This window comes from Passer domesticus, chromosome 3, assembly GCF_036417665.1.
Source record: "Passer domesticus isolate bPasDom1 chromosome 3, bPasDom1.hap1, whole genome shotgun sequence".
Taxonomy (NCBI): domain Eukaryota; kingdom Metazoa; phylum Chordata; class Aves; order Passeriformes; family Passeridae; genus Passer; species Passer domesticus.
In genome coordinates this window covers 71,121,432-71,136,545 of record NC_087476.1, presented here as the reverse complement: position 1 = coordinate 71,136,545, position 15,114 = coordinate 71,121,432, and the positions used below count along the sequence as shown (strand labels likewise).

The window sequence follows — 15,114 nt, the reverse complement described above, 5'->3', positions numbered from 1 at the left end:
AGAAATCTTACATTCACGGTCAGAAGTATATACATATTTTGATTTCAAGTGCCCAAAGGTGTTCATGCAGCATTGCACCTTGAGCACTTCAAAACTGTCACGCCAAGCAGGTAGAAAACATTTTGAAATGAGAGATTTGCTGTCACGTGCTCAAATATCTTTGAACTGCCTCTTCGCCCTTCAAAACGGGGAACATAATTAAACTTTTATAAATTAGTCTGCAGCTTGAATTTTACATAATAAAAACTTTTAGAGACAAGGCATTTAGAAATCATAAAGCATCAAGTTTTTCTACAACAGAATTGATTTGTTTAAATTTCAGAAACAGGTGTACTGTTTGCAGCAAATTAAACATTTCTTGGTTGGGTTGCAATCTCTCCTTTAGAATCCCACCAAGTTCCCGCCAAATGACAGAGTGCACAGACTACAATGCAAATTATTAACTAGCACCTAAATATTTTCTCCTGTGTTTTCAAAGTGTACTTTCTAATGTCTCATTTCCCAGGGATTTGTAAGCCTGGATGATAAATGGGGAAGTGGAAGGAAGAGACAGATCAGAAACAGTCTGCCTTACCACCTCTGCCTGAAGTTTACAGTGTGGTTAAATACTAACAGTATTCACAGACAGTGTAAACCCAGGTAAAAGTATGGATAGTGTTCCACAAAAGATCAGTGTGCCTATGGGATATTTGCTGTAGACTCAGACTGCACTCAATAATGAAGTGTTACTGTTTCAGAAATTGGTTAATAGAAGCTTCACACACCCTTTAAAGTCAACACTGATTATCACTGGAGATTTTCTTATAATCTCAACATTCCATCTCCATTATTTTTCTGATAGGCAGTGTGTGCTAAATATCTATGAAGAGAACACTCTAAATACTTCCAAAGCAATACATTAAGTTTAAGTAAGAAATAGTGAAAATTTGCTCCTCTGTCTCAACTACAATTCTGCTCCATTTCTTAGCTGAGTATTGATCAAACTTTGCTTTTTTTAAAAACCCAACATTTAGCATTTACAACTAGATTCAAATCACCTAGAGAAAGTGCAATAGAGTGTAAAGAGTTTACAGTTTTAATCCCGAAAATATTGTGGCATAAATGACTTAACAGAAATGTACAGTACAAGTAAATTGTATAAATTCTCACACATTAAATCACTGTGCACTAAAGCTTCTGAATCAACCCTCCCAAAGAATATTTTTGTTATCTGTGTTCTGGTACAGATTAGAAGAAAAAATATTAGACAAAAAGCAAACTGCCTTATTCAAGGTTGTTGAAGGAAGACCCATGAGCAACTGTAGCAATTCTATTCTACACACTCTGTATATGCAAAGTCTGATCCAGCCAAATGTTTCACTCAGAATTTTTTAGCAGCAAATAGGCAAGTTTATCCTGTAGCACTAAATCTCTGTCCCTGGTGGCACTCAAACACATGAAAAAGTTAATGAACTTAAAAATATAGGTGATGGAAGTATTGGGAATGGAGATCAATAGCCAATATAGGGTGGAAGACACCTTGATGAAGATGAGCTGAAGAGCTAGAGTGTTCCAAAGCAGAACTCAGAATTCCTGGTTTTTCAGTGTTACTCTTTTATCAGAAACATCATTGTAAGATGCATCAATAAAATCTGACATGTCCAACCTCTGCTGACAAATCATAGTTGGACACACTGGAGGCATCACACAATTTTGCAATCATGATTTTCTGGTTTGAGCTTCCCTAAGGAGGTAAAACCACCTTAATAATCTCTTCTCACAGACATGGAATGTTGCTACAGAGAAATCACTGTTATAAAACTATCACATCATTTCAGAGGGCCAATTTGGTATCTCTCTAGCCTTCCCCCACCCTGAAATGCCACAGCTATTCAGAACACCACTTCAAACTGCCTCAGTCCATGCATTGATTTTTAAAACTTTTTTCACACTTCTGAGAATCACATCAGGCTCTTAGACTGAGGAACACCATGAAAAAAGGTCAAGTTAAGCAAATTGCGCAGAATTGTGCAAACTCTTCTACTGCTGAAGCATACACAGATTATATATTTCTCCAGTGTAATTTGGAACTGTTACGTTCCAAGATCATGCTTCCCTTCATCCTCATTCACTGCCTGCAACAAACAAGGAGTAGGAGACAACAGCCTCCAGCAATGCAACCATGATCCTTTTTTTCTTTTTTTTTCTTTTTTTTTAATGTTTTTTGTTAGTTTTTAACTAAGTAAGAAGTTTTACATACAAAACTAACAGATCAAAGAAGGCAGAAATGACACAGCAAGGTTAATATTAGTTTGGTGCACTGCACAACTTTTCATGTGACCAAATATACACAGTTTTCCATTATTTGATTAAGTTGAACAATTATGTAGACTAAAATTTCAATGTCCCTTCTGCTAATTTCTTAGTATTGTTTCACTCCCTTCTTCATTCCTACAGACTTTAGGCATTAGAAAAAAAACACCCCCTCCACAACTTTTGTTAATAAGATATCAATTTTATAGTTCATCTTGGTAATTGAGGAGGTTATAACACGTAATTGTGATTGTATCCTTCATTAGATACTCCCCATAAAGTACTCTAAATGCTGTAAAAATAGTCACGGGTTTTAAAAGCAAAAGGGACTGTTACTTCTGTTTAGTTTGACTTAGCTTGCTGACTAATTAACAAAAGCATGTTATAATAATAGTAAACAATAAGCTTTCCCATGATGAGTAAGAACTGAAAATTTTGTAAAATTTTGTGTTTGTTTGCATCAGGAAAACATATTCTTCCTACAAATTAAAAAAAAAATATTGAAGACACAGTTTCTGCAGAAAAAGGCTTATAAAACAATCTTGTTTCAAATCAGTATAAAAATTCAACAGTGTTGCTTATGGATTCAAAACAGAGACCTGGAATGCTTGTTTTAACTGGCTCAAAAAAGAATTTCCACGGTTTCAGATAGCTTCTTTTATCCACATAAAGCTTTTAAACCTTAATTTAAAAGTATCAAACCAATCACTCCAACATTTATATGAAAAAATATGCTTCACTGCTTCATAAGCACTGCCTAAAGAACAGATACTGCAGTATAGTGAGATAGGTAAAATTGTAATTGTAGCTGCTTCCTATATCAGGAAGACAGAGAAGGAATTACTTCATGCCTGCAATCCCCACCTCCACTCCCTGCCATGGAGCAAACTGTAAGTTATCTTGCATGAAAAAAACCCCACAAAAATAAGAGCAATTCCCTCTTAAATATGTAATTTGACCTTTATCTAACTTTTACTTATGATTTTATTACTTATTCCACCAGTGCAAGAATATACAATGGCACTGGTATTGAATGAGAGCTTTTCAATTTAAATTTCATATATTTCTTTCTAATTCATTTTAAAGGATACATAAAGACATATCTCTATTTTATAGTTTTAAAAAGATACTTAAATTCATGTTCAAGAAGTATACGATATCAAATGTCTTTCACAATTATATCCAATATAACATTTGAAAAACAGACTCACAACATTTAACAAGCAAATGTGACCATATCTTAACCACACATCAGAAATTATAGCACTTTCTGCCCTTCACCATAGTTTGGTATTAATTAAATCAATGCTTCAACATAAAGTACAGACTTCTACTAATACCTTTGGTTCAAGAGCCATATTATCCTATAAAAAATTTGGTTAATAAAACCTACTCTGCAATTAAAAAGAGCATGACTGTATGATACAACTAGCAGGTCACAACAACATAATAAAATTTAAGAGTCCACTATAAAATCGGCAATATTCAAATGTTCCTGCAAGGAGCATTATGTTCTGAAAGAATTATCAAGCAGCCCATTAAATTTTTAAAATTATATTAGCCAAACCTTTCAATATTAGTTTCAGCTTCCATAAAGGTTCTGTAATAGGCTCTGTGAAGGGCCTACATTAGGCAGGGAGTCTAGTTAAGTAATAAATAATCCATCTCCACGGAAAAGACAGAAGCTTCCACAAACCATGATCATCACCCTGTCACCTTGATAGCTACCCAAAAGGCTTATTTTCTCCAAAATCCTAGAACTATCAGCTACTGGGTACAACTTCAGTATTTGGACCCCAGGTATCTTCAGATTTCAAGCATAAAGAATTTGTTAGGGTACCAACATAACCAGAATACCTGGTACGATTTAACTTCCAGTTCAATGAATTGCAAGGAGATGTAGGGATAGAGAAGGAATCATCGGTGTGCATCAGTTTATTACACTAATGAGTTATCCCTTTCTATCACCATTTCAATACCAAACATCTGATCATGCTCTAGAAAGAGCCTTTATCCAGCAGTACAATAACTGCACTCTGCTAACTCAAACTTTGTTTTTGAAAACAATCACTTCTGTCAGAGTGCATGTTTGTTCTGTAGTGCCCAAAGTGACACAACGAGCCTGAGGACTCATTGTGCAATATATTAAATCCACATAATAAAACACAAATTCATTTCATATAATTGAGATTTAACTGAAAAGCAGAATTTAGTAGCTTAGTTTTGATGAGACTCAGAATGTAGTTAGTGAAGACATACATGTGCTGTATCAGTCACAGCACAAGTCCAAGACACTGCATAATACTGAAATGGTCTAAGACAATTTTAATCAAAAAGTCAAGACAAAAAAATCCAAGTTCTGACATCTCAGAAACCTATTAACAGTAGTCATACATAATTCAAAAAATCGTTAAAAACTAAATAAATTTTATATTTTAATAATTTCATACCACAATAGATGTATGAAATTGCTGACAGCAACCTCAGATAGGGCTGCTGCCTACTCCACCACTTTGGTTTAAGGGAAGTGATGACTCTGACAATCCCTCCATGGAGCTAAAGAGTTGAAGCTGACAATTCCTCCTTCCTGAAGATAAACCCATTGTCCTTCTGATCTTTATTACTATTCAGGTTTAAAAAGAACCTTTGTGTTGGTGAGCTGGCATGCAATTCAGAAGCCTCCTAAAGAGCCTCCAGTCTTTTCTGTACTGTTAAATGAAAATGAGAAATATAGACAGCAACTAGATGATCTTTAAGGCTCTTTCCAACCCACAACATTCTATGATTCTAATATGATTCCATGAGTAGAGAGAAGAAAGAAGAAAAAAGGGGAAAAAAAGACTCTGGAACTCTTCTTTGCATCTCTCCATAGAGACAAACAGTGCTTTGCCAGGCATGAAGGGATTTTATTTCTGCTTGACTGTTACAATTGTACACATAATTAACTTCAGCAATTATAATCCCTCCTATAAGTTCATTCATAAGTCAGTAAGAAAAAAATCAAAGACTTTATTTGTATGAGAAACACAGTTAAACATTTTTGGTTTTGGGGGTTTTTTTTGTTTGTTTGTTTGGGGTTTTTTTGTGGGTTTTTTATTGTGGTTTTTGTTTTGGTTTTTTTTTTTGCGGGGGGAGGTGTTTTTGGTAGAGAGGATTAACTTTTGTAAGGAGTACCGCTTCCAATTAGTATAATTACATTTTCTTAGTGATAGTTCTTTAATTTACTTCTATAGAACATCAGAATCTAGACACTTCAGGTTTTTGCAACCTTCTCATATTAGTAGCAGGGGTAGTTACTTAAAGGTTTGGTACATCCAAATTCTACTTTTACAGCCAAACATTCAGTTTCATGTTTTGCTGCTTCAACCTGCCTGAGGTCATGTTAGACTTGGCTTCTTTCTAGCTCAGGTGGCTTAATTTACTAAATAAGTACATGAACTATCCCACCAGCTTATGGCAACCACCCCTGTGACAATAACTGAATTCCACCACACAGTAGCCTCTTCCCCTCCCTAAAAGCAGTTTCCAAACATTCTATATTCTGCTGGTTATCTGTTACTTTTAAAAAGCCCCAGAAAGACAATTATTTTAAAGAAATCATAACCATTTAAGGGGAGCAAGCACCAGGACTGGAAAAAAAGTCATTACATCTATTTCATTTGTAAGAAGGAGTTTGCAATGTTCAAAAGAATAAAACAACCTCAGAAGAATTGCAGTAGTACTTAAAAATGGCCCACAGGCAGTTTCAGTCATAGTTACTAAAGTATTTCCATTTTCAAAACTACCTACAACAGCAGAAAAAGAGTCTCTCACTTGTTCAGACTAAAACTGAAAACTACTGCTCCTACAGCTCTCCAGCTTCTGTTTATAGCCAGCCCTGGAAATTTTGCTTGAAGTTTTGTTTGCTTTCTAAATTTCCTAGAAATTGTTTCTTAATCAGCTCTCAAACAGTTTCTTTTTTATATAAAATGGTAGTTGAACTAAGACAAACACATAGGTAAAATGTAATAAAAAATAATCTAGCAAAATCTACAGTTTAAAATAGATTTAGAAAAGCTTGAATTTCTTGATTGGATTTGGCTGATTAAGGATATAGTGTCCTTGAACACTACCATAACGCCACCAGCGAAAGCAAATCAGAATGAGCATTGTTATTCTCCTGTTCAAATGCACACAGTCCCAAATCAACAATTCTGAAGAGACAGACCTAGCACAGAAACAAATATGACACAAGAATATTTATTCAGATCTGAAAACAATGACCAACAAATTTGTTCTAATACTGCTTTGTCATTTAAAGAATTTATGTTTTAAATAGCAATTTCTTCTTTCTATCTAAATATCAGCTTGATGCCACACAAATAATTTTGATTTCTGCATCAATTTGTGCATGATTATTTAATTGCCGGAGCAAACTGAAAACAGCAGGAGCTTTGTCTCAAGTTCATTAATTTTACAGGATAGTAAATGAAAGGCCTTATTCCATGATTGCTTTTGCATATAGTACTGTCAAGATTTCAGTAGAAGGACCTACATTAAGTAATGGAAGACATTTATCGAGCAGAATTTTCCTCTGTAATTTCCTAATCACCCTGTAACATTCCTTTGTAAGCACCTTCAACATTCAAACAGTTTATTTTCATGCTGAAATAAATGAATGCAAGCCAGTTTGCAGAAAAAAAAAATCTTTGTTAATAGTTTATTGCTAATAGTTTCTTCTCAGTGGGTGCACACTTACATTTTGTTGGTTTTCTTTTAAAATGATGGATTGAAGATTATTTGTGGGTAAGCTAACAGACAAAAAAAATCAAGTCAAGAACTTGATTAAAGATCTCCACTTTGACTGATGTTTTTTCAAGGGACTGCTTTGGAAACACCCCTGCACACTTGAAACTCATTTTCATTTGAAGGATACAATTCCCAAGACACTCCATGGCACTCATGTCCAATCTGTGTAAACTCACTTCAGAATTTGATCCCAGCAAGGAACGAGTGGTAGTAAGCAACCCAAAGAGAAATTCCTCATTGCTTTGTATTCATAAAATCCAGCACACAAAGCTAAGCAGAAACTAGTCTTTCAAGAAGTAGAAATAGCTGGCTAGCTCAGAAAACGAAAGACAGGCATTAATAAAATTATACGTTTGAATTTTTTCACAAAACTCTGGATTTTTTTTGGCCAAAGTTATATTTATTTTCTTGTAAATGTGTGTAAATTTTTAATGCAACTAATCCTTTTAGAAACAAAGATGAATGTATTTTTATATCTATGCACGGTGGGCAAAAATCTTAGTGGCCGAACTTGAAACCCTAGATTATGGCATTTAAATAAAATTAAAAAAAAAAAAAAAAATTAAAAAAACAAACAAACAAACAAACAAAAAACCACCAAAACCAAAAGAACAAACCACCAGTATGTACTCTGAGAAACCAGGTTGATATACAGAGAAGAAAAGCCTACCCAACTGCCAGAAGATAATATACTTTGTAGGATAAGTCAAACTTTCAAGGGACTTATTTCAGCCTCCAACTGTACTTTCCTACATATGTCTGACAGTCTGATGCATTATTTCCTAGCAGAAAACCTCTAAAACTGTCTGTGAGCAAAAGCAGTAAGTACTGGAACATAGATGTAAAGCCTTGTGCTTTTTAACCATCATTCTCCTAGACACTTTTAATGTGTGGGTCAAGGATGGATGGACCCCCAAATATGACAAAGATATCTGTATGTCTGCTTTGAGTGTTATTTGATAATTATTACAGGTACTTGATACAAAAAAGTTCCCTCCTGACAAGCCGTCACACCTGCCTTAAATGTTTATCACAGGTATGTGTTTGCAATCACTCACAGAGACTTGATTCTATCCCGCTTAGCCAAGCATGGACTCCCCAAGGACAGGGACATTTCTTGTCAAGCAAAGGTGAAATGGATTTTAGCCAGATACTCCTGTTTTACTTCCAAAACTACTACCTGTAAATTTCCGAGTAAACCTGGTAGCAGAGCACAAGAGAAACATGAACATATGGAGCAGATCCATCAAAGGATCAAAGATGATTAAGGGATAAGAGCATCTGAAACACAAGGAGAGACTGAGAGTGCTGGTATCATTCAGCCAGGGAAAGAGAAGGCTCAGGAGGGATTTTATCAGTGCATACAAAATATCTAATGTGGTGATTAGCCAAAAAAGATAACAAACTAAGAATTGTACCCAGTGAAAACACAGAAGGCAGGGTGCAAAACTGAAGTACAGGAATTTAAATTTAAGTATGCATAAAAACTTTTCTTACTGAAAGGATGATGGCATATCAAAATTGAAATACTGAATTTTTAAATCTCCTTCCTTGCAGATAGAAAAAACCCAGTGGACCTGTCCAGAGCAATCTGCTCTGGCTGAGCTTGCTTTGAGCAATGGTGTTGGACTCAACAACCTGCAGAGGTCCTTTCCAACCCCAGCTATTCTCTGTGTCTGTGACAAGAACCTGCAGAAGGCTAAGAGAAGCAACTGAGCAATAGACAGGGAGATGGATTTGCACAAGTTTTAAATGGTAAGCAGCAGTAATAGGCTATCTTTATTCCCCAAAATTCTGATAATCTGTCCCTTTCTGTCCTCTCCTCTTTTCCCTCATTCATTAATATATTTTACAAAGTCAAAGATCATACTTGTCAACCGAAATTCTCAGACTTGTCATGCAATATCTACAACTGTTTTCTGTCTGCTCTGATTAGATTACAAACATTGCAAAAAGGCAAGCTCAAAACCCTCCAGAGACTGGACAGTAAAAATCACTAATCCTATCTTTAGGGATATACAAGTGAAAATGAGCAGTTTTCTGTGGGAAATTGATATTTGAGAGAAAGATACGTTTCTTAAATATATATTTATATATATATATATACACTACAAAGGTGAAGCTAAAAAGAACTTAAACATGCTTTTAAAAATTTTTAAAATAGACACATAGTTTTAAAAAATTCATTCTCTTAGTAATTAGTCACAATTTTAAAGATGCTAAAAATTATAAAGAGAAGCAGCTTTTGCAGATTTTTCTCAGTGTGGTAACATTCAGTTAAAATACCTCCTACACATACACTTGGGTGCTATGTACCACACTGATCTGGGATTTAAACATTTTATCTCTAGAAGAAGATTTATATCAAAGACAATATAAACAGTTCATACAGTATGTATTTTTCTATCAGGGCCTATAAAATACACGTTTTTTACCTTCAATAGAAAAGGATCAGCTCATTAGGCTCATATTCTGTAAACAGCTTGGAAATGTATACCAAACAAGTCAGTGAAAATTCATACCCAGAAGCAGATGGTGAGAATAGCAAAGCTAAGCAAAGAGAGGCTTAATTGCAAATTTCTACCCAACTAAGCAAAACGGTGGTATTCTACATTCACAGGCATTTTGTTCAGAAAGGGAGGCATCTCGATGCAGGTTGAGGCAGGGGACAGCCCTTGTGTGTCATACATCAGGCCAATGACTACTTGGAGAATTGCCACCAATTAAGCAGCATTCGCATACGGCTGGCATCAACTTCACAGCGCTGCACGCTACGTAAAATTTTATTGCTTGCTCTCTTGCCAAAAGCAACACATCTAATGTTTTTTCTGTTGAATTAAAAATCAACAAGAGATTTAAAGTTGGCCTGCTAAAAGAAGACAAGTAATTAAATTTACTCTGGTACAGTTCTCATTTAGAATGAGCCGAATTAACACTGACTAGACAAGGTGTGTGAGAAATTAAATCACACTGTTACAAAGTTTCAATTTATTCCTACTTCTCTGCCTCATGATATTAAAAAAAAGAGAAATTATAAATGTGCCTTTTATCACCAAAAAAGGAATACTGATGACAGAAAAATGCATTTAATCCCTGAAAACACTGGTACAGTGACTGTAATGATTGTTATTACAGACTTTCCCTGGACATGAGCATATATTTCACATTGCAATAAGATTTCTCTCCTTTAAATTACAAACTCAATGATGCAATTCACCATTTATTGTGAATAAATTAGATAGCTTTAGAAAGTGAGTAGAAGTCTTAGACTTAGTACCATGTATGTCCAGAACCCAGTAATTCACTATTTTCATTACATTTCAACATAAGAGGGAAAAAAGAAGCCCAAATCTATCCAATAGTCAGGAGTTGGAGAAATCTCAAAGGTAGACAAGGTGAAATTTCATGAAAAGGTTTTCACATTTTTAAATTCAGCATTAAAACTCTCATCTGGAAGAAAGTAAGTAACATCAGCTTTCAGGACAGCTCAGTCATGATACACTAAAATTTACTTCCTGCCTTTTTTAAGTCATATAAAGTAAATTTCTTGAAGGATCTTATTTTGTCTTCTATAACAAGTCAATATGGGTTTTTGGGAAAAGATTGCTTTAATAGCCTCAACAGTATTAATACGCAACATGGTGGACAATATCCATTTACTGAAGGCCTTCAATAGAAGAGTCATCGTTTAAGCAGGAGCAGAGAGAAAAATAGGCCAGACAGATACAGATATTATACTGAGAACTGCAGCTCTGAGAACTGTTACCTTCTGGGTGCTCCATCCTCGTGTGGTTGAATAATGACCACTTTTACTGTCACCGATGTGCGCAAGAGGTCGATCATTTGCTCGTGGGTCAGAGTTGCCACAGCCACTTTACAGATCTCGACCAGGCGGCTCCCCTGCCTTAGGCCTGCTTTCCATGCAAATCCAAAGGGCTCCACGTCCGCCACTATCCCTTCAAAGTTCACGTGGAATCCGAGCTGGCCCAGCCCGTTTCTCCGCAGGGTCATTTCCGTGGTTTCGCATCCTCTGGTCACTATCTGAGGAAGCACCAGATTGTTACGCCATTGTCAGGGCATGCAAACATCATAAAGTCGTGTATGGCTTCATATTTACCTATCTTTAATATACAAACATTAAATTATCCCAACATTATGTTTGAATGAAGGTTTCTGCATAAAACAAAATAAAACACATTTCACTATGCTAAAATCTTCCATTTCCAGGGCAGGCAGCCTGATCCATGTTAAATTCTTCCCCCTTGCCCAATGTTAACACAATGCCATTTATATCTTACTGAAAACTTTACAGCTGGTTTAGTTTCAAAACACAAAGCAAGAAAAATGTTTCCCTGCCAATTACTTCATAGTTTTTTGGCTGACTGCAGGTGTGCAGGCTTTTTTTATTCAGCGTTAAACAGTATTAAACCCAAGATAGAATACGAGCCAAATTGAGTGAAGCGCCTCAGTTCTAGCAGCTTGTTTTCCTCGAGAAAATAGCAATGAAGAAAATATTAATTTATTTTTCTTCATAGGCAGATTCCTAACTAACGTCATCTCCAGATGAGGATATCACTAAAATGGGATGAGAGTTTCCATGCCACTGGGAAACCAAGAAGTAAAAAAAATTACTTTCCGCATATTCAATGAAAAGTAACTGTCATTATACAGATCAGCCAAAATCCTTCAAATTCAGATTTTGCTAAGCAGGTTCATTTCTATATGCTGTGAAACAAGTTCTCAACAGTTTTGCCATGTAAATCATAATCATACAACAGCCTGTAAGCTGGGATACTGCACCACACTCAGAACACAAAGTTCTAGCCTGCATTACAAGGAAGTTTGAGTTACCCCAGCCTTGACTTTTGTCAGTGTCAGAAAACCAGTATGTATTTAGCTTCATTAGCTCAATTAGAAAAAAACCTTTACCACTATGAAACATGATCAAAAATCTCCCATAAACACTCCACCAAGGCAAATACCTGCCTTTTAGAGATGCATATATTACAATACAGATCCAGGGATCTTCCCAAGGCTGTGCTACGTTAAGTGCAGTTCCTCATGCTGTTTATGGCTGGATTCAGTGTGCATCACTAAAATAGATAGGAGGCTAAGGTTTACTATCAGCTGTACAGGACAGATCTCTGCAAAGGTTGTTTTATGGCTTGAATTTAATTCAGGAGGCTATTTTGGAAAAGTCACTCTTGCTCTCCATTGCCTGCTTGAGCCAGAATCCAGGCAGGCTAGCTTACTAGTTTATTGTGTGCTTGCCACAGCAGAATGGCCTAACCTGATTCAGGGGTGCATGAGAAGGGAGTGGGACTTTACAGCTCATGAGATTTGGTACCTTAGTAAGTGTTAAAGCACTATTTTCTTTATGGAATATTTCTACATGGATATCTGTCACTCAGCAGAAAAAAATCAGAATTTGCACACATGAGAACAAAGTGCGACAAACCTATGAGTTATTTTAACTTTGCTGATCTGGTGTATGCTTATGATTTTAACCTGTGAGGTAAATAAATACAATTAGCCCTCATTCATGAAGGGATAATCTTCTGGGAACTGTGAAATATGGGAGATGTTGCAAGGATCAGATATTCTGAGAATTATTGCTCAGACATTTTGATTCATAATCTTTCCAATTACTTCTGAAGATGCAGGTTTCAAAGTTAAAATGTGAAAGTCATTATTGAGATGTCTAAAATGTACTCAGGAGGCTTTGTTTACACAGTCAAGTTCTGAGTTTTCATAATAAAAACAAAACAGCTATTTCCTTTGTAATTTTTCTGAGCTCTGAGGTTTTAGTGTAGTTTAGAAACTTTCTTTTTAAAATGAAATTTTCTATTGTGCTTATAACTCTGTATATATTGTGCTTATAACTCTGTATATAGTATTAGAACTACATAGCATACTGGAAACTTTAACATACTGTTAACCTAGCTCTCTTACAACTAAATTTCAGTAAGAAAAAAAAAATCCATAATTTGTGAACTAGATAAGTGAAAAGGAAATTTTCAGCTCTTTGTCAGCTACACTTCCATCACAGGTTTTTAAAATATACATTTAGTCATGCAGTGAAAAGAAGAACATGCTATTACAGTCAGGAGCCCAGCTGAGGGATGGAATTTTATTCTTATTAAGCTACATAATGTTCATTTTTGGGGATTGGCATGGCTTTATCATTATGCCACAATTATAGACTACTGCAAAATGAATGCACCAGCCAAAGTATATGGATTTCCCCAATGCAGAGCACTCAAAATCTCCTCCTCAAGTTAGTTAAATATTCAAAAGTTAAAAGATAAGAAAGATTCCTGCCAAAGACTTTTCTATTCCCAACAGAAAGTATTCCAGGAGATCTAGTCCTCCCCAAGTGTATATTCCCTAAAAGGTAACACTGCGTATTACATAGTAATGTCACATTAAACATAGTGCTGCTCCACTTCAAAACACAGCATTCTGCTGACTTGGCTGAAGCTTCACAGATCTTGTGGCCACAAATGAACTAAGAGCTGGCTTCTCTGAAAGCACTTAAAACAGATAAAGTTAAAAGACAGAGATCCTGTAAGTGCCATGAAGAAGATGAAGAGAGTTTTCTTTAATATACAGGATACTAAGGAAATGTTGTCCACTCAGATTCTTATCTAAAGAACCATTCAGTGTTTGCATTTAATCTTTTATCACCCTGCCATTCTCTGTTATCCTAAAGCTCAAAACCACTGCTTTTCCTGCCTTCCAACACAACCTTCCAAGTCAATCTATAGTTTGCTGCTTTTTCTACTCTCTGTAACTAGATACTCTCCCCCATAAATACAAATTTGTCTAGACTGACGAGTCACAGCTCTTTTTTCACTCCTAGACCAATTGTTTGAGATCAAACTAAAATCATGGTCTCAGCCAGCTTTTTACACCTTTTCTTAATCTGGATATTCAGATAGGTGTCATTTTTACCTGCATTATTTAAATACAGGCAATAAAGTCTAGTTATTTATTTGGCAATCTCATTTAGCAATTGCAATGTTCTACTCATTAGTTCTAAGAAATGCTTTAAATCATGACTGAAAAGGGTTAATCATCTGGTCATTGAAGATTGATATTACATCACAATTTGAGCTTTCATGTTTAGCATCTGCTGGCACATATGGCTGTTAACCTCAGCTGTGTTCTGAGTCACTTGAAAGGTTTTTAAAGTTTGCACATAAAGTGTGGCATGAGAGATTTAAATACTTTTTAGTGGTTCTAATGGTTCTATACCAAATGTATTTAAGGACTGTAGAAAGCATTTAATGTTATAAAACAACCAGGAAATAACATCAATATACAGCTTTCAAAAGAGAGGAAGAATCAGGGGAAAATGAGAAAAAGATTAGGCAAGAAACAGGGCCAAAAAATGCCTTAAAACAAGTAATGATAGTTAACTCTTTTAGTTAGTATGAAAGTTGGATAGGTAGCAGGGAAAGATAAGGCAGGCAGAGCTCATTGAAATTCATACTTGAAGTTAATATTCAGGTAACCTTAGTAAGAACTGATGCTAAATTTGAGGCTTAAAACCAATTTGACATTATTTAAATCTGGCTGTAACAAAGAGGAAGTAGTAAACATAGATAAACATTTCATTTTGTGTTTTTAATTACCAAATCTTAAAAATCTCTCTTCAGCAACATGGATTATTTCCAGGCTTTGTAAAACCAAGTAAGTGAAAAATAGCAAAATAAAAAAAATTGTCACTGATGACAGCAGAAGTTTTCACTAGAACGTCAAAGTCTTGTTTTTCATTTGTGTAAAGAAATTTATATTGCTTGGTTAACAAGACCTAATGGGAGCACTGTTTTCTAGAAGGGAAATATCTGCCTAAGGAAAGTGAAACTGAAGACCTCAGTAGAAAAGGATAATATAACAATGGCAAGAAGAGTGAAATAGCAATTGTACTTTGGAAATAAGTTATTATTTAGAATATGATATTGGGCAATGCTATATGAGACTGCAGTACTAGAGAGGCCCTAAATCACCAGCTGCAATCCAACTGTTCCA

At 35.4% G+C, this 15,114-nt stretch overlaps 1 protein-coding gene across 6 annotated transcripts in view; it reads right to left on the bottom strand.

The window, feature by feature from the left end:
• Positions 1–15,114, bottom strand: part of SIPA1L2 (signal induced proliferation associated 1 like 2) — a 254,937-nt gene that overhangs the window by 30,798 nt on the left and 209,025 nt on the right. For all 6 annotated transcript variants that reach the window (XM_064413831.1, XM_064413834.1, XM_064413830.1 and 3 more), the window contains one exon: positions 10,847–11,121. In XM_064413831.1, coding sequence (XP_064269901.1) covers positions 10,847–11,121 — 275 coding nt within the window. The remainder of the gene's footprint in view (positions 1–10,846; positions 11,122–15,114) is intronic.